Source organism: Anopheles marshallii, chromosome 3 (genome assembly GCF_943734725.1).
Source record: "Anopheles marshallii chromosome 3, idAnoMarsDA_429_01, whole genome shotgun sequence".
NCBI lineage: Eukaryota > Metazoa > Arthropoda > Insecta > Diptera > Culicidae > Anopheles > Anopheles marshallii.
In genome coordinates, this window is record NC_071327.1 from 33,641,224 (window position 1) to 33,662,586 (window position 21,363).

Here is a 21,363-nt window from a genome sequence, read left to right on the forward strand (position 1 = left end):
AGCTCGTAAATGATGAAATTCTTCATCTTACTAAGTTGTCTTATATCCTGCCCATTTGAATATGCACTTCGAATAGGATCTACCACACCCAGTAGCAGGAATTGATTATCCTTTTTTTTTAATTTTAAATATTCTTATTCAGTAAATGATTTGCATAGAACGAAAAACAAAAATTCAAGAAAAAAGTGTAGCAATTTCAATACATCACTGAGAGTGTCAGCAATTGATGGTACTACTCGTTACTACGGACTCGCTTTTTTTAGTGGAACATTTTTTTAAATCAACGTGTTTATTTAAAGCTTTCCTATGGCTTGATGGTAACGGCGCACACGAACGAACCGAACCAAAATCCCATCCGGACCTATCCCCCGTACGTAGGACTGACTATCCAGCTAGGGGTAAATAAAGCTACAGAAAGCCATAAATGGCAGGCCTAGACCTTTTGAGGTTGTTGTGCCGATAAAGAAGAAGCAGTTTAAAGTTTGCTTAAACCTTTTCCAAATGCATACATTTAGATTTTAAATGTATCCTTAATGTATCTTTTAAATTCGGATTTTCACTTAGTTTTATTAATGTTCCCACTTTATTTTAACTCTACTACTGGAACATTCTGGTTCAATGAAAGACCCATTGGTAGTCTCGTGACAAAAGTTTTCGAGTTATTTCCAATTCGAAATTGAGCACCTGTAGTTTGTGACAATTCTGCAATACCGTTTCACCCTCTTCCTCTCTCATATATATCCTGCTCACCTGCTGAGAATCGGATGGAAAGCGAACAAAAACTTTTCGAAACACTGCACGTCATCGCCATAAGCAACAGGAGACCAGCAGGCCATCCACCTCGAAGTAAATCAGCGGACATCGGCAGTGTCGTCAACCGTGTAGCAGGAGGATCGACCAGGCGCAATGTCCTATGAGAAATGTGAAGAATTCAATTTACAATCATTTCTTCTCGGTCGAAACGAAGTCTTGGGTTGGGAGCACGTCTGCCCGATACCATGGCCTGATCCATCTTCATCTTCGTCGCCATAGCGTACACGTGGATCCTTTCAGCCGAACCTTCCACCCACGGAAAACGGGGGAAAAGCGATGGTTGAAAACTGCTGTCACTGCTTCATTGGTGGCTAGAAACCCCGCTGGATGGTACGGGTCGGTACATTTTCGTTATTATGCATGAACAGGGAATTTGTGGACGCGATGGAATTTCCCCTCTCGGAGATTGGAACCACCGAACCGAATATGACCATTCAGCGTTGTCAGCGACAAACCGTATTGGCAAGCGGTCGTTTGAGAAGATAAGTGATTTTGGAAGTTGTAAGGTGAGGCAAAGGAGTAGTTGATCACCGGTGGAAGGGTTGCATGCATGTTCATTTCTTCATCTACTTACGTCCATTGCAATGGGCGTGTATTGTGACGCGCAACCTTGTCCTGTGTGTGGCGGTGAAACATTCACCGAAATTCTCATTCCAAACATTAGCACGTCGTAAGCAGAAGCATCAATTGTTATTTAAAATGAATGCGAATTCGGGCTATGTTATGCATCCGTTATGGGATGCCCCGGAACTCAACCGGTCTCCCATAGCTCTTGTATGCATTATTCATATTTCTACGCATTGCGCCTCGGGGCCAGATTTCGGGAACTGGAAATTGGAAAAGCAATCGGGTTACCAATGGTGATGAACTTTCCGCTTTCGTATCACCCGGAAGGTCTCCCCAATGCCGGACGGACATGCAACAATCGTATTTTTATGATTTTTTCCCCCTGCTCGGTACGCGAAGCTTGCCCAGCTGGCAGTAGTGCTGTTGCCGTTAATGGCTTCGTGGTTAGACTGAAGCCACTGCGTCCTATCGTGTAACGGACAAAGTTGGAGTTGCGCTTACGATGCGAGTACCCCAAAACTGCCAGCAGCAAACGCTACAAAACGCAAATATTTATGCTCACTTGCTGGTTCCGACCGTGCTTCTAGCTTGCTTGAATCGATGTAAGAGCATCCGTACCACTCGGCACAATTGCACAACATAAGCTTGCCATACTCCACCGGCAGTAGCACTAATACATCGCAGAACCTCAGCACTAGCGCCAAAACCACGCGGGTCTTCCAAAACGTTCCCCTAGCGAGTGACCAAGTGGTGATGGGATTTGAATATGGCAAGCAATCTTTCTTTCTCCTGGCAACGGCAACAACCGCACGGTGCATGCAACTACAGCCACCGGAGCCACTGTTCACAAAACCATAACTGTTGACATGATTATGCAGAAACACCAGACATCCGGGGGACCTTGTACCGGGAACCTTGGTCGCCGATCGAACTTTGAACGACCTGATCCAGAGCGCCGGGTGCTGGTATGCTTAATACACCAACTGCAGCAGATGCGCTTTCGCATCTACCAAGTGGATCTTTTTTTTTTTTTTGGGTCTACAACAAACTAACAGGACAGAGTTCGAGCTAGTTCGTAGAGGAAGAGTCAAGTCACAACGTACCCACTGGTTGGTGGCAGAAAAAGTGAAATAAATATTTCATTAGATACAACCCACGGCATCAGGCATTATCTGTGCAAAACCTCTTTTGGTGTAAACTGAGCCCCGTGCACGGTGGGCAGCTTCCCACAAACTAACTAACACACTTAGCTTGGAAAAACCGCTACACTCGGAGACGGAACCGCAATCAGGGCGGGGAAAGCTGAAAGCGAAGTCTCGAAAAACTCGAAAAGCTGTTTAGTGCGGAGGGTTGTGTGAACGATGCACTTATACAGCGATGCGTTTACATGCAGATGCACAGACATGCCACAGGCCAAAGGAATCTCAATCGATGGAATGCTTAATCCACGTTTCCCCGGAGCATCTGTTTCGATGATCGAAACAGTGACACGGTTGCTCTGCACGACAAGTGCACGTTTTGACAAGCCTTGTGATGACCAGCTTGAACATTGTTTATGTAAAACCAGGTCATAAATCTGGGAAGGATGTTTCGAGGATACACAATATTTTCAAAAGATATTCACTCACTTGTGGGATAGAGGATGTTTCAGATAACTTCAACTTTTTGGAGCATGCGAGATGGTTGATAATTTTAAAACATGCTTCATTCTTGGCAGGAAAATTAACTTCTGCCTTGATGGTGTTGCTAGACAAGTGGAATTTATTTGCGGTTTGCTGTTCATGTGTGTTCAACTTCATCACGATGACCTTATCACATGTTTGCTTGATTCTCCTTATCGCATTGGACTGGAGCTACCTAGACGAGATGGTAAACCACATCAACTTTTCACCAACATCACTATCCTGAGTGCATCTTTTCAGCAACGTGTAGCTACGTTGCGTAGGTTTAGTTGCAGCAATGATCCACCAACTGGTACCGCTACTCGTCCAGTCCGGAAGCAGCACAAGTCGTCCAGTGGTTGGATTGGGAGTGTCATAAGTCATTTTTAGAAAAAAAAGTTTTCACACCGCTCTCTCGGTACCCGGCATCAGCACCTAATGACCGTGCTGTCGGATCGACCAACTTTTGCGGGTCAACCATCACCATGTGACCCTGTCTGGGAAAAGGATCTCGTGTTCTAGTGCATGACACTAATTGTGTTACGTTAGTTGGTATGAAATATGCTCCAACCATTCCACAGCCTGTCGTCGGGAAGCACACTAAGGTCGAAGTCAAGTCAAATGGACACTTCCGGGACTGTATGTATGCCGTTTTTTTTTGCTCCTTCCCACCCTTTCCAGTTTACCCGACAAAGAACGATTTAAAATCACATGAATCAAATTGTAATGTGAAAACGATTGAAATCGGATGCAATCTTGTACGGTCAAACATTTGATTGCCTTTTCTGTTGCGTCGTTTGCTCGATCCGATATTGAAGAAGCGCTGTCTCCTTGTTGCACCAGTTCTTTTCCATTGCATCTAAATGGCTTACCTGAAACGAAATGAAAGCAAACGAAAAAAAGATCAAAATCATCAAATTGCAATCGAAGGATCAGCGCGTGTCCACACTGGCACACCGAACAATCAGTCTGCTGCACGTGGCACTTGATTAGCATTAGCAAATCGATAATGAATCGGAACTCCCGACGCCTTTTAGGGTGCAATCATTTGCACCGACTTGCCGTTAAAACCCGCAAACACTCGCCTCAGCTCGGGGAAGTTCTCGAAGCGTCTGGTCAAATCTTGGCGTCCACTTATCGAGTTCGCTTTTGCACCATCGAATCTCATCCGTACCGTCGGAACATGGTTCAATTGGATTTTTCAGCCCCAGAAAATCGTTTCATCCGAAGGGGGAAAACCTTGATTTTTGTACCGAGAATCGAGTTAGTTCCGTTTTTGGGCGAAAGGACAAGAGCACAGCCGGAAATGCTGATTGCTATGTGACTGTGTGATGCACTGGGCAACTGAGGTCTGTCCTTTTTTTCTTTTGTTGGCCTACCCGGAGATTCGCACAACAAAAAAAAAAAAAACGAGAGCTGAAAACACACAAACCTTACCGTAGACGACAACATTGCACGAGAAAAAAAAATGACATCGTTTTCTAAATTCAAAGCCGAAAAACTCGATTAAAAGATAGCTTTACTCGGGGTTGGGCACATGCAAAATCGGCTGCACAAACTAATGAGTGGACAGCGGACAACGAGGAGATGAAGATGTTCAAGTGCGTTCTGGTGCGAAAGCAAGGAATAAAAAACGCAACTGCTAACGAATCGGACTTGTCCGGTGTGGGATCCGGTGTAGAATGAAAAGCCATAATTACGCTGTACCACATAAGACAAATGTCTCCTATCGGAAGGCTTTCTTTTTTGTCCCTAAAACTTCACACAAAGCCCTTTTCGGGTTGATGGTTGAGAAACGAGAACTTTTTAATTTGATTTCTATCTTTCCTGTGTCACTCAACCGTACGGGCAGCGGGTGTGGTTCGGGATCTCGAACCATTTAGAGTGCCTTTTGCCCATGTCAGGAAGGAGCTCGCGTGCCCAAATTGATCTCCTACGCTTAGCAGCAATAAGTGATGGCTAGTTTTCCGGTTTGTTTCTTGCTCAAAAGCTTAACCGTACGGTGGCGCGTCTAATCTGTTGAAAAATGAATGGCAAAGTGTGGTACGTCCGACAAACGCCAATCAGTTCGCAGCCGATTATCACTAATCCACCCGAAACGAGCAGGATCTGCTTATCTGGTTCGGTAGGTACGGGATTTTCGCTGATGCGTTCGCTTTCCCACAACTCGTTTCCTTCGAACCTGCGCCGGTACCGGTGCGGAACACACAAGTGCGACGTCCCGGCTTTAGAGTAAAGCTTCGTTAAGCGATCACTCACTTTCTGGGAGACCCGATGGCTTTAAAACCCGTTGTACCCACACAAATAACAACCCAATAAAACCACTAACCTCCTGGCAGGTCGTTTTTAGGTGCGTCCTCCGCTCGCTGCGGGCAAAATCGGGAAAATTAAATTAATGATCCTTCCGGCAATGGAATTTCGCTTCACAATTTGTCCCGCCCAGCCCTTAACGGTACAGATTACTCGATAGATTGGGTGTTTCGGAGCGACTGAAAATAGAAAGCCACTACGTGACTGAAGTAGCTCGACCTTTGCAAAGAGGAAACGGAGGCCGGTTTCGTTTGCTTTCTTCGGAAGCTTGCTTGGTTGTCAATGCCAGTGGTGCGTGGTGATTGGGACGGCTCCCCGCGCGAAAAGCGGGCTGAGTGACAGATACAATCACTTGCCGTGGCTTTTCAGTGGAAGCCGTTTTTCAAAACCACGTGACTACGTGTGACAACGATGACGCTGATGTGCGGGTGACTGAAAGGCACTTTCCACTCGGCGCTTTGGTTGAAAGGAACTTCAACATAGAAATTAAGCATTTGGACGAATAAAGACGTGTGAAATACACATCGGCCTCGGTGAAGTGTGAAAGAAAGCGCGCACGGGTTCCTGTTGATGGCGGGTTGAGTGCGAGAACGTGTACTAGAAACACATTGCTCATTAGATGCCTGCACACAAAATCAACCCTTGGCAAACATCAAACTCCACTGCCTCGTTTTAACCAATGAATCTCTCTCTCTTTCTATCTATCTCTCTCTCTCTCTCTATTTCTTTCTCTCGCTCGCTCTCTCTATCTCTCTCGCACCCACACGCACACACCTCTAAACCTTTCTACAATTCCATAAAGTCATTAGCCAGGACGAAAGATGAGCCTAGCGCGTGTGGTCGGGGGATTACCTTTGGCTTTTGGCGAACGTCTCCACAGCGGCGTCACGGCCACTGGGCTGACAGAGGACAACGAGGCACCTTTCGACGAGGTGTAAGACATTGCTTTGTACGACCTTTTTGGCGCACATCATGTGCAGTGAATAGGGCTTAGAGAGCAAATCCGACATAATGCCATCAGACAACATGCGGTTTTGGTAGATTCAATTTCGCGGAAGCTGATTACCGAAGACGCTCGAAACGGTCTGTGTGTCATCTGGGTATGTGAACGCTCGTGCAAATTCCCCTATCCCGTCGCGGTTTTATGCACGAACGCGCCCACAACACGGGCATGTGTCGTAAACAATATTTTATTGTCTCACGAAACGATCACGCGCTTAGAAGCGTGTACACCGGGAGGGATTGCGTCGCCCCGGTCGCAAAAATTGTCCTGTCAGCAAGGCTTTTCCAACGGGGGGTCGCGCCGTATCGTTGACTTCCGGCAAACCGAAAGCGATGGCGCACCGGAAGATGATGAGATCTAAAGTCAATGCGATGGAAAGATAAAATGATGGGATGCGACCGATAAGTGTTTTTTATTTTTCGTGTCATTGCGGTATGGTAAAGTGCTGAGTTGTGACGATATGTTACGTTTGTCGCATCCGTTAATGATGTATTTTGCATATTGAGGGGATCAAGTTGCGATATCAAGTTGTACGAGCAAGAAGTAAGAATGGGGATAGCGGTTATGATAAAGGGATAAGTTGAACGCACTCAAGAAGAAAGTCGTGCTCGTGACATCTAGATTCAATCAAGCGTGTTAAATCCGGAAATAGGCCAAGACTACTGACATTGAAACAAGGCATTCTTCATACATTTTCAAACTCCCCAACCCCGACGAACGCCATCTTATTCAAGCTTCTTATCTAGGACGCCCATTCATTTCCAACAACGAAAATGTGTAATGATGAAGTGGAGTAACGAAAGCCATCCAACTCAAGGTTGCTTTGTGTTGCTTTTCATCACGTACCTACCGTTTCGCTTCGGTTTCTGGCATGCAGAAGCACGTATCAAGAGCAAAACCCGCGACTCGATACAATGTTACCAATTGACAAGTGACAACATCGATAAGCGTGACTTTTACCAATCACAACAACAATCACCAGTATCACACCACCGTTCCCGGTACATGATGAACTTTTTGCTATCTTCTTCCCACCCTTGACACGGTAAAGCTTGAAGGTTCTACATCTTATCACGCTCCAAGGCTTTACCATCCAGCAGGGCGTTATGGAGACAGTAGTGACTGGTAGTAATCTTAATGAAACGATCGAGATGATAAATTCTCCGCACTTCTCTCTCGCTCCCTCCCCAGGTGGAAAGTGAAGCCACACAAAAAGACATTGATCTGCACTGGGATTTAGCGCACAAACTGGCAGCTGGTTCACGCCTGTGGAGATGATAGCTTCATCAATCTCAACACTCGTACCAAAGCGACCAAAGCGTGCCGTTAACGCACAGCTCACACAAAAATGAAAGGAATTGCCACCGAATCTGACGTCCAAAGGCCCTTGGGTTGTTGTCGCCAACTTATCAACTTTGTTTGCGGCCAAACCAGAACATGTTTACCAGTGGAAACATTGACAAATCGCCGCAAGGCGCATGGAACGTGACGGTGAGATGTTTGACTGAGAACACGGTGAAGCATTTTTGCAACAACAAAAAAAATAAAACGTCTTCACATATCACAACACCCCAAACACGCACGAACGCACAAAGGCACGATGAAAATCAAGACCCTTCGCGCGAGGGCGAGATGGGCGCAGGTGGGTTCTATTTGATAAGGATTACCGATGACAAACTGAGTTTCAATGAGCCTAGATAGGTGAACCATTTCGGAAGGCAGGAATACGATGCGGAACGAGGCCGCATGCCACGGGCAGATCGATATTTGACAGCAGCCGCATTGTTTGCGGTTGACAAAAGTCTGCATGGATGTTGCCACAACTCCGATGGCGGATGATACTCGTGGATATTAAACTGTCAGTGGCTTCCGGAAAGTGTTAAGCTGCTCAATGCACTTTCTCTTATTGGCTAGCTTATCTTATCAACAGGAATAAATTGAACTTCTGCTGTTTGTGGCATTCAAATCGTAGTGTACGAAGATGCGTAATGATGATTGTTATTTACCTGCCAGCAAAAGGAATTCACTGCCAGTGCGTCATTATCATTTCGTTTTACAAAACTATTATTTTGTGATGAAATTTCTTCCAATGATTTGTCCTAGTGAGTAAAATAGTGAAAAAAAATGTTCCACTATTCTATTTCGAAAACTATTATTTTGAGATGAACGTACTCCACAGAATTTTCTAAATGAGTTGATAGTATATGCATTACCGTACCAAACGACATATGAGAGAGTTTTCAGAAATTGTTGAAGTCAAAGCCATTGAGAACTATTTCTAGCGGTAGTCAGAGATTTGGACATGTTTTTGAATTAAAGAACTTCCATGCGTGAAAGAAATTTAAAACCTTCGTTTTTAACTATGAATTCTACTTTGGCATTCAACGCGGCACTCGTGTTATGTTCTATGCCTTGTTGTTATCTATGATGAATTTAAAACTCTTGTCATTTCCCAAAGTTTAAATCACAAAAAATATGTTTACTCTTAAAAAAATTCTCCTGAAGACACACTCACACACAAAAACACATAATCCAATAACGAAAGCACAATGAAATATCGATCGTGATAAGACGCAGTGTGTGCCTGGAACATCATTCCCAAGCATGTACACGTTCTTTATCTTTCCCACCGGCAACCACTCGCTGCGCCGCTACTGCTTTGCGTAGGAATATTTTAGTCACGCTCGAAAACACTCTCGCTCGCTGTGTGCTTCAGCTCGACTCGCTTGGACTCGCTTGATTATGACACAGTCCGTTGGCAGGCGATGATTTATATTCGTCACGCGACACGATGGCAGCCACATTGCAACACACACACACGCAAAAAAAAATGCAAGAAAACATGAAACCAAACGAAGGGTAAAGTTTGAAGCTTACCCGGGCACACCGAAATCTGTTATTCACGGTCAGTTTGCAGATAGTGAAAATCACAAGCGACAGTTTCCGATCCATAAATTTAATCCTTCCACCAATGTCCGGCTGCACCGCCCAGCTTCGGATGGTAATGGATGGAAATCTCGGCACGTAGCTTCTTAAAAGCTGACCAGTCTGTGTCCCATCCCGTGGCACGCTTGTGCTCGATGTTACTTCAGCTGTTGGATCAGCGTTGCGAACGCGTGGGACGAAGGATATACGCTGCTAATGGATAGTCATTTTGAATGCAACGGGATGAATTATTTCTTTTGGTATGTACGGGAACCTGCACAAACACAGTGTAACAGTAAGGAAAAACACTCACACACAGACATACACACACGCCAGCCATCTTCAATATCTTCAGCACGGCTTATGCACGCAATTACTTCGAACGCGTTCCGGATGAACGGTCGACAGCTCGCCGGGCGGACGTGCACAAAAGCTTCAGGTCGCATCGGATCGTTTCTTACATCGGGGCTAATCCGGCACACTGGAGCACACTGCCTACCCATTTCACGAGCCACTGTGAAAGATGCGCCGCATATATAGCACAGCAAAAGAAAAGAAACGATCATGGGTAAATGCCTTCGCTTCGTCGCTGATGCACTATCATGCATCTTGCCTGTCTGTCAACTAGCGCCACAGCCAACCATACGCTAGTAGGAATGTGTGCTGGATTGGTTCTGGTGCGAAGGTTTGGTGGATGTTTTTTCTCGCTCCTTATAAATCGTTCCACTTTCCACGTGGATTGAGGGAAGTTGCGCTAAAAGCTGACAATCATCCTTACGGCATTCGAGCCAAGAACACTAAGGAAGATACGGAGATGGTGAAAAAAAGACACCCGGTTCAGCTTAAGCCGAGTGAAAAATTGTTGAAAAAGATCCTGCCTTACGCGTCGGAGTGTTACTGGAGGCTTATGGTAGACTCAACATCTACCCGCTAGTTCTTCTTCGAGAGAACAGCTTCGATTGCCTTGGCAGAGGAAAAAAAGCGCTACCTTACTGCAGTAGCGCACACTCGATGTGATAGCTGTACACGACCGAAAGTACGAAACGTTGTGGAATATGTAAACAACAAAAGAATGCAAAACCATTCACAAACGGGGTATGCTGGAGATACGGAGCGAAAAGCGAACCAAAGACCGGTGGCAATGAAAATTAACGACGTGTCGAATATTCGTGATATCCCGGATGTGAAAGGCCGCCTTTTCGCTGCCGTTAGCCAACGGTTCCAACGGTATGCGGCTCAATTGCTCGTACGGGTTGCATATAATGCATAGTAAATGAAGTTTTCGTCGTCCGTTGGCGCGTTGCGAATGATGATGATGCTGGTGCAGACCGTGCCTGAAATAAAAGAAAGTGAACATGCACAACAACCGGCACCCACCGAAAAAAAAAAACCGCTGAACCTTTGGTTGGTTCGCACGTCCGCAACTCGCACTATGCGCCTGTATCAGTATGCGTTGCCTGCAAAACCAATAAATTTGACATTCCATGGATAATGACGTTCATTACGGTGGAATGAGAATGAACAATGAAAGGGTTTGATAGGCGTTAGGGGGCGGGTGTGTAAGCAAGTATAGATATGGGTGGGAGGGAGAGAAGATGCCATTATGTGATTTCAGCCATTAAACCACTTCCTGTTCCTTTGCAATGTGCTGCGACGCGTACAGAGAGATCAGTTCACACGGTTCAGTGATGAAGCTTAAAGCAATATGATCGCTTCACCTTCACAAGCTGCTTAGTGACGTTAACGGAGGGTGGATGTTTCGAGTGGTTTCGTTCTTTTTTTTACCCTTCACAAAAACATTCCTCACATATATCTCTTCCGCTTCGGTAAATATGACTATCAATATCATAAATAACCTTGAGTTCTGCTTACAGAGTGAATGGAAAGCAAGCACTTCCAGAGAACGTTTAAGAAAATGTGTTCCAATACGCTGGAATGACGAGAGATGCCTGTAGCTTTTCCACAAACCGGTAATCAGCGGAGCGTCAAGATTCCGTGTGCACTCGTAAAGAACATCGTTAGAATGTTTTAAACGAATGAGCCTTTGCCCGGGTGATTAGAGTTCACGAAAGTGGAAAATCTCGCCTACCAGCTCAGTTACTCAGTGTGGATCACTATGTTCTTCTAGCTCAACCACTCCTATGTTACCTTTTTGCTTCTGAAACACGACGACAGAAGCACGATGAAATGTGAGACATTAATTTCATCAGAAGATCTTTCCTGGCAAACATATGATACGCTCCGGGGAAGATGAAAGTTCCACACCGAGGCTGCTAGATCAAAGAAGGAAAAACTGTGCTTTTACCGACCTGGGGAGCATGTGCAGGGATTTCAATGCAGTAGGAATGCGAAGCGGAGTACAAGGTGAAGGAAGATGCCGAACCTGCCAGGAAAAGGTAACATTCCAATCTGGTATGCATTCCTAAACGTTCTTAAGGGGGACCCGTACACTCGCACTCGTGTTGGCATGAATAATTAATGTCGGCAGGCTTAGGTCGGTTCGTTTTGCGATCGGGTAGACAAGTACCCGGGGGTTGGCATTGCAAAACAGATACTATCCTAGAGCATCATTCTCTTCATCATAATTGAATCTAGAATTCACCGCTATTCAAACCCGGTTGCTTTCCTGGCGTGTAGACCCACTGTCTGCCATACACGGGAGAGGTTTTTGTAGTAAAAAGCTGCCTTTGCGTTGAAATTGGAACACTAATTTAATGCGTTTCGTTCCATACTACTCGTTAACAAGTAATGGTTGTATATTTATTGTATTTTCATCCATTAAATAAATGCTTGCAGCGTGTATAGCTCGAGCTGTACTAAAACAAACGACAACAGCGCCCAGCTATTGATAAACGTTAATCCGATTTACTTCCCATCGCTCCAGATACATAAAACAGTTAAAAGTTTGACAATTTCCTGCTCGTCACGCACCTTCCTTCTGTGCTACCGCAATTTGCTAATGGAAACCATGCTAAATTCTATTAATAGCATAAAGAAACACCTAACTAAAGAAACTCGATCACCATTCTGGTAGCATCTCGTAACCAGCTGCGTGTCAGTGGCAAAAGGTACGGAAATAATCCACCACAGAAGAAACGCTTCTGATTTTACGATTGAAAAACTGATGCGGCTTCTTTGGTCGAGGTTAAGTTTTGCTCTCTTACTGTATGTCGCACTGTTTATTCCTCTGCTCGGGGAAGATGCTTTCCATATTTAGTTTTTATTTTGGTGCCTTCTTACTAGCCTTTCTTCACTTTCAGGAGTTGTGTTTTTGTTGAAATAAACCGGATTCCACGTTGAAGCGTCGTTTGTAGTTATATGTTTACTTCTTTCTTCGTCAACTTCAACTTACACACAGCACACTAAGCTACTGGCTCAAGGTGGACTGATCCGGACAGTTTGTGTTTATATTACGCAGAGTGTAAAAAGAAATCTCCCTCGAGAGGTACAAACCCTCGTCCGTACAATTTATTGGTCGCCCTGCGTTTGAACTAATGCTTCCGGGCGCTCCGAACCGGGTTGGTGAAGGCTGTCCTGGCCAGTAATATTGTTGCACTTTTTACTACTCAACCAGGCAAGCTCCGTCTGGCAAAATGGATGCGACCAGTTCTTCAACCTCGTACCTCGTCAAAACGGACGTACCGAACAGTGCTTTTGAAAGTGGAAATATAGGGGAAAAAATAAACTTAACGTAAACACTCACCTAACTGAGTGGATAGTGGGTAATTGGGTGCGGTGCACAACACTCGCTAAAGCTGCTGGACATAAAACACACCGACACTCAACAGATGCCAACACCCGCGCCTAGCTGTGTAATATAATCCTACGATCGAGCAATCCGGTAGGCCTGAAAAAGCAAAGTCTACGTTTTTCGGCAAGGAAAGGCAAGAGAAAAAGAAAGCTTCACTCTCAATTTCATTAGGAAAGTTTTACGCTAAATTTCTTTGCACCAACAATGTTTTGGTCTCGTTGGAGTGAAATCAACACCACCGCTGTGTGTGCTTGTTTTACAGACAGTTCCTGACCAAACTCCGGCCACTGTACACCGCCATCCATGTACCTGCAGCATCCGCCCAGGAAAAGACAAGAAAAGCAATCAAGAAAAACCAATTATTCGCAAATGAAATCATTTTAATCTGTTTGCTTATTAGTGGAATGTTTTGGGTTGGGAGCCATTTTCTGGCTTTTTGCGTGCGTGCCTGCGTGAAACGAAAGTGGGCGATTCCTGCCGTTCTTGCTTGCCGAATGGGCAGGAAAATCAAAGTTTACCAAGATGCGATGGTCTTCAGTTTCGTGTTGGTATGAAGATTAATAAGGAAGCTGTTGGTTCCGATGTGCCTTTGGCGAGATACCGATGCCGGCATGGCAAGATATTTCATTTTTCATCTCACCTACAACTGTTGAGGCCCATAACAGAAAGCCAATGGCAAGGGCGTTTGGCATGCTCGACGCGATGATGGAACGGAAGCAAGCTGGGGGTTGGGATAATTGTTTTAATTATTCCCTTTCGAAGCACTTCAGCCTTGCGTTGGTCAGTTGGTGGCGCTTCGTTTTACAACACTTTGTCAGTGCTGTTTGCCGGCGAAGATGAGCAGGATCAGTTACGAAACGTTTACGCGAAGTAGACTAACCAACGCGATAACGTACAATTTATGTGGATCGAAAGCAAAACCCGCTATAAGCTCAAAATGTGCTAATTATACGTGTAGTCTGGCATAAAGAAACGAAAACAAAAACTCCCCTCCCAGAGGAGAGATTTATTCAGTTTGTTTCGCAGAACTCTAGCGCCCGTATCGCTCACGGTTCCCGGTTTGCGTGACCGTTGGGTGACCTTTGCCCCGAAAAAACACCGATCCGCACTTCCCTGCTTGACGAGGGTAACGCCGTGCTTGAACCCTCAGTAAGACGACATTCAACGCTACCAGGAACGGCTACCTAATGGCATCGTGACAGCAAGACGAGGGTTGATTTTCCATCCCGCATTCGTACGGGTGCGATTTTTCGACCCCTCCGTGTGTTTTACGGTTAAAATATGACGAGAGTACATGAGTGCAAAAAATTAGCCGCACCCCGGCACAATCAATCATACAGAAAATTGAGGTCAAAGAATGCAAAATAATGCCGGCGCACCGCATCATTTTGCACCACCGCGCGCGCATTGAGTAAACTTCTTGCTGTCTATGTTCATTCATATCCTACGTATGATTAGCATGATTTCATTTTTGTTGCTAGTTGCCGCATGAACGCATGAAGGGGGAAATTCCCAATATGATGTGAGTAGCCACCGATTGTTGGTTAGCTGCTGGCACCGGGTTCGAACCGATTCCCATGGATCACCGATTTATGGTGTTGTGGGCGCTGAACGACCAGGCGTCTCCATCGTTGATAAACGACGCAAAAGAGCTTATAGTGAATTGGCAATTTTGACCCCGAAGCTAGTACTTATGGCCTTGTATTGAATGAAAGTAGTGTTTCTGCAAGGGTAGGAAGCGCTCGGTGGGTTTCCTGATTGACTCAGCTGCTTAGACACAATCTTGAGTTGGGCTGCCTGTGCGGTTGGATGGGCTTGAAAAGCTTTCAGGCAGTCTCTCAAGCACCCGATGGAAGATGATTGTCGGTTTCAATTTTAGTCAATTAATAAAGAACGCCATTAAACATGTTTTATTATGTTCAAGGAAGGAAAAATGGTACATATCAATTTATTTACAGGGTTTTCGAAACCGAGCTCCTACGTTGGAGCCTTTTCTGGATTCTGTTTAAGAAGAGCTGAAACATGCAACTGTCAAAATAAAGTTAAACTTATTCCTTGATAATTCTTCCTTGCATACACATTTTCAAAGCCTGCAAACCTGCAAGTTTTCAAAGAAAGGATTTCAGCTTCCAAGAGTGCCAGAATGTGGGAAGAATTCCTGATGAAACATATCTAGATCACAAAGTCAAATGTGATAACCCAGCAACTTGTTTCCTATTACACAGGAAAACCCTGTATCCGTCTATAATATTCCCTTTTGTTTTGCTTAAAGTGAAAGATATTCACTTATTGCTGTTCGAAGTTGCCATCATGCAACTTAATAACAAGTTTCCGTAATCAGTTACGAAGCCGTGCATACGATGGATGACAAATAACGCTCAGTTCGCCAGAATCATACTGTCCCATTCTTCTCGGCATGGCTTATTTCCGTTCTCCGAACAACAATCTACTACGGCTCCTGTTAACTGTGGCATTGAAAAAAGTGATTATTCACGCTTTTCCCGGGAACGGTTATGGTCTACCAAGTTTGCAAGTAGCTTTATCAAGATGAAAGCAATCCCACGCAACGCCAGCGTTAGGATTTTCCATTCCCTTCGCCCATTTCGATCCGGGCGGAACGAGTTGCCTAAGGTTCGGTTGCGGTTCATTCAACATTAACACTTCTGACCGGAAGCGAATTCTGTGTTTGCTCGTTGGCTTCCCCTTTTTTTTTGCTTCGTACTGGCCGGCGGCAGCAGTCTGGTTGTGGCAATATTTTTATTAACCTGCCTTCTCGCTTCATTCGTGAGTCGCTTTTGTTGGATGATTAATTATCCCGTTTGTGGGTTGTGAAGATTTCCCCGGGAAAATCTCGGGCAAATGGCAGTGTGTGGCACTGGCTTGCTGCGGGAGTAGCCATGTTTCGATACGACACCCGACGAAAAACCATCGCTGTAGTCATACACCACGATGACAACCCGAATTTCGGGGTGTTATTTTTCTGCCTTGGAAAGGATAACGATACCGTCCAGATGGGAATGTTTCACTTCCGATCGATGTACGGCAACGGACATCGTTTCTTAATGCGTCATCTGGAACCAGACACGCTGGGGTGTTACTGCTGTGGCCTATCAGTTTATTTCCAGCTGAGCCTTGTTGTGTAAGCGGCAGCAACAAAACTGAAGAAACTAATGAATTTTATCATCGCTTGTTGATGACCTAAGCTTCGCGCTTAATAGCATCCAATAGAAACGAGGACAGCTATATCAAATGTTTTATTTCGCTATAGATTGTTGCATATTTATGCCGTTTTAACCATTCGTATGGAAGAACCTTTAGCCCCGAAAAACCTTCACCCGTTTACCTTTTTAGTGCTCCGCATAATGTTTTCTAAATTGTATGTTTAAGCAGTTTGGTGATTAGCTTAACGCAATCACTACGGATGAATGTCACTTTTAAGGGATGTTTTTCGGCTAAAATGCTATGTTTTACATTGCTTTCATTTAACGGTTTGATTGTGGTTGACGTGAATTTCATGAATAATCCATGAAACGTCAAAACTGTCACAGAAGCAAATTCACAGTAAAAGGAAAAAAACAAGGCGAGGATGGCTTAAATTTCCATCCAACTAGATTCAATCGTTTCGAATAAAAAAAAACCCTCAAAAAAGTATCCAATCCAAGCCACCCGTGCAATCCCATTCACACACTGTACTCTGTTTAAAGATCAACCCGACGGAAACATAACCTTCCTTGAAGCAATTTCCCGTGACGTCTAGCTGGCCTGGGGACGAAAGCGAAAATGGAACCGAAAATTCACGGCCCATCACATGGCACCAGGCACTGGTACGTGCGTTTCTTGCTACATCCCTGTCCAGACGATGTGCCGCTAGAGCAGTGTGAAGGCTTTCTCGCGCTTATGTATGCCCACGATTGGCGAAAGCTGGCGGCAGCTTGCGTCCCTTTCAATCATGCTCCCGAACGTCGACGAACGGGTGACGACGACATATTGAAGCGGTAAGCGGCGATATATTTTCTCCGAATACGACCAGCTTATGGTTTCGCATTTTGCTACAAGACAGTGTTTTCCTGCCGGTTAGAAACCATTTCGCCGGCAAAACCGTTAGCCCCGAAGCCCGATTAAATTGAACCGCGTGCCTGTGTGTGGGTGTGCGAAACAACAAAATGGAAGGACACAATCACAAGAAACCAGACGTGTGACGGACGGTGGATTTGCAATTCGTTGGAAAAATAATCATCCGCGCAAGCCGAGCGCTTGTCAAAGTTTAGGCCATAGATGCTCATTGCTTTTGCTTTCTATTTGTTGTTATGGACAAAAAAAGTAAAAAAAAGAGATTCTTTCATAAATGGAAATGCACAAGTACTCCAATTTCGAGTGGGCGAAAGAAAACACGAAATTTTCCGAATAGACATGACGATGGAGATAACGAATGGAACATATGACCACACACGGTGAAGAGCAATTTTCAAACTCCATTAAATTCATTCTCTTGGTGGAATTTCCCATTCCCTGGAAAATAAAATATCGAGACAACGGTTTACGGATCGGATGATAGCTTTGCCCAAAACGTTAATTCGATTCAACGCTTCCACTTTGCTCAACTTTGTTTATTCGGCGCACGGTGAGGTGCGCTTGCGTCGATAATTCTTCCCGGTCTAGCTTACCTAAATAAGTGCTGTTTGTTAGTACCCAGAATATTTTCAGTGGATCCACCATAACGCCGATCAGTTGCAGTATCACTAGTCAAAACCACAAATCGTACTCAATGCACATGGTTTGCCTCGGTGCAACTATTCGGATATTGGACCGCGCGGGATAGATGCACTTCTATCACTATTCTCAATTCGACCACGTTTTGTGTGGTTTGGTCTTCACTCTTTGTGTTACTCCTTTCCAATGACTGTCACAAGCACGCTGAAACTCACCACGACCGACACTGTCAAGCACTCCCCGGTCGAATAATTTGCTAGAGATAACGAAGGAAAATTATCAAATTCAATTACACTCCAGTTTTAATGGGTATCTAAAAATGGAAAGGAAATGAACATCAGCCAACAAGCGAACACCACACACATATGCACACACACACACACACACACACACAAACACACACATACGAAAGGCGCACAAGCACGCACACATACACTTCGTTTATTGCATTTTGCCAACACACAAGAGGCAAAACTTTGGCAAACACTGACTGCCAAGCATCCTGGTTCCGGAAGGAGTTCCGGTAGTGCTCCATTCACCCACCAACACTCAAGGAATTTCACTACCGAATTGTGTCCTGCCGTGCGAAGGTATATTGAGTGTGGTTGGTATGCAAAGAATCGCTTTCCTTTCCTTCCTTTCAAACACACACACATCCACACACGGATTGGTGCACACAGCTACACACCCTTTCACACACAATATCAGTATGGTTTGCTTCCCAGGATGCGTTTCCGGCGTGGATGCTTGATTATGGTGGAAAGCGCGTTATGCAAAGTGTCGGAGAGAAAATTGCGGAGATCGTACTCAAACACACGGGTATTATGGTTGCGCTAATGCAGTTATAATTGAACAACTTTCCCGTGATGGGATGCAACGGAGTGAGCGGGGTTGAAAGGTGGTTGATAATATGCGTTCTTATCATCATCCCACCAGCCAGCCAGTAAAAACTCTCCACACTCCTCCCCAGTGGAACACACCATTTTTCATTGGCGTGTTTTTTTTTTTGGGTCATTGGCGTGGTGCCTCCAAGCCCCAAAAGTTGACGTCGATACGCTGCGGTGCAATTATTCCGGGTGGATTTTGAGGCCGATAATCCGCTTTCGTTACCGGAGGTAATCATGAAGGAGAGAAGGAAAGGGGAGGATTGGGAGTTCCGGTTCGAGTTCGCTTGTTTCACGCACAAACTCCATACATCGACGTGTATGTGCACTTGTACTTTGCGGTTGGTAAGCTAGGGGACGCGCCTGACTGTCGCGTCACCAAGATGCCACGTTCCGGTGTCGTTCCAATGATAAATTGTTTCACCAAACCCGTCCCGGGCGCCCGTTTTTCGTAATCTCGCACCGACCAAAAATCCCGAGGCATTTTCGGAATGGTGTATGTGTGCGTGTTGTTTGTGTTTTGAGGCTGTACCGAAGCGCACTAGTTGTACTGGCAATAGTGGAGCAGTGTCGAGTGTCGAGCCATTTGACTTCGGGCGCCTTTTTCCGCAAAAGCGTTCTGTACATTCGTTTCTTCTCAAGAGGTCATTTGTTTTGCACACATACACTCACTCATACAAGCATGCAGAGCTTATGGTTGGGTAGTATCCTTTCTATACCGTCATCGGTTACATCAGGCTTTACAGAGATCGTTCGCCGCAGACACTAGCAAGAAAAAAACACAGAGCACCCATAGAATTACATCGCGCACGGTATGTATCCTTCTGTAAGGTCGTATTATCCGGCGGTGTGATTTGTCACACTCTCAGTTGGGTGAAAAAAACAAAAGGAAATATGTGCACTGCATCCCTTTGAAAAGTTAACGAAACGATAGGCGAGAACCTTTTCCATCGTTTTTTGCACTTTTCTATTAAAAAAACACAACACATCACTCCGGTAACGTATCACCCGATGCCGCGCAACGGTAAGTCATCCGGTTTGCCGCGCTATGGCTCATGGTGAATACGTTAATCCATACGCAAAGAAACGAACGGGAATCTTTACGCGATGGTAGACGAAGGCGAACTTCCTGTGAAGTGTTGCTCCACTTGTGTACGTACAACAAACGCGACCAGGAATAATGTGAAGCCCCGTCGGTTTGTCGTGGATGGTCTTTTGGCGCTTTTCCGTGAAGATTTGCCTTTGGTTTTTTTTTCTCCCCGAACACAAGTGAAACTACTTCACAAGTTGATGAGTTTTTCTTTGGTGTATTTTAATGCTGTTTTATCCTTGAAATTACGGGCGCATACAGACAGATTTCTACAGCAACATACGCATAACCACTTTCGTATGCTGTGTTACGGGTGCGGCGAAATAATGGTTACTGCGCAAAATTCAACAACTTTCAACACTTTTAATAAGTAAGCCGGTCTTTATTGAATCATATTACGTAATGCGATAAGAAGCAATGGCTTCTGTAAGATAGCAAATGGCTTATCGACATGAACTTTTTGCACCGAGCAACAACAATTTGTATACATTTAATTTTGCGCACAGAAACACTGTTCAAGTTGTTAAACTCACTATAAATATAATTAATTTTCACTCATTCGCTAGCAGTATGCGTAAGGTCACAGACAAATCCGTTGGATGGACGTGCAAATATCTAGCAATGATTGCTATTATATTCACGATTCAGATAACACACAGAGAAGCCGTCAATCTAGATAACCGTAGTCGAACCAATCCCGTCTGCGTTTAAAGATAAACTGGTGGACGGTCACGATCAGGGCTATGGCTGTTGTGTTTTGTACGATCGGGAAAACCGAACGCTGAATGGGTATGAACTCGGCATAAGACTCGAACCGAAACGATGTTCATTCCCTCCAACATAACGCTACACTGCGTGAGTGAACACATCTGCCACAAGCGGGAAAAGCTCCGAATGGGGATGCTGTGAGCTTTCGGTTAACTGAAACTGGTTCACCATGCTTCAGGTACTGTTCGGGAGTGGATCGAGTACGCATGCGCACCCGAATCGAAAAGCTTCACGTTCGTGTTGCACACTGCCAACGATATACGCCTTTTTTCCATGCCACCATGTGAATGCATTTTATGTTGGGGTAGGGCAAAGCTTTTGTGATTCGATTTTGCATCACAAACCTCGTTTCTTACCACCCAATGGTGGTATGGTTTTTAGGGGTGCAGCAACGCCGATAAGAAATGCTCATTATCCGTTGACCGAATAAAACTCGGTGCTTTCGGTCGGTATGGCTAAGAGAGGGTGCACAACAGGACAACGATTGGCGTCATATGTGCTCAAACATATTCGTTTGAACGGAATGTTGTTGTAATGAAACTAATCAGGCGTTTAATTTATAATTGTATGTATAGCATGAGATTGTGCACTAAACACATCATTAAGAACTCAACAAACAAAGAAACATGAACTGGGAGCTTAATAGTTGTTATCAAATCTTGCGAAGTAATAGCGTTGAATAAAATGTAAAATTAAATTAATATTCAAGCATTCAAAAAGGTACTCCACACGATATATTCGGATATGCTGTAATAATGCGAAGTAACCAGCACTTCGATTTTTAGTTATTTTTTTATTCATTTGGAAAACATGACAATGTAGATGTCACGTACAGTCATACCTGTGTTTGTAAACAAACTGGAGAAATATAACTGCACAGC

The 21,363-nt window shown here is 44.8% G+C and overlaps 1 protein-coding gene across 1 annotated transcript in view; it reads right to left on the reverse strand.

The window, feature by feature from the left end:
* LOC128713346 (neural-cadherin-like) overlaps positions 1-17,803 on the reverse strand; it is a 113,687-nt gene extending 95,884 nt beyond the window's left edge. Inside the window, exon 1 of the mRNA XM_053808205.1 lies at positions 17,695-17,803. Coding sequence (XP_053664180.1) covers positions 17,695-17,746 — 52 coding nt within the window. The 5' untranslated portion in view covers positions 17,747-17,803. The remainder of the gene's footprint in view (positions 1-17,694) is intronic.
* Positions 17,804-21,363: the final 3,560 nt, after the last annotated feature.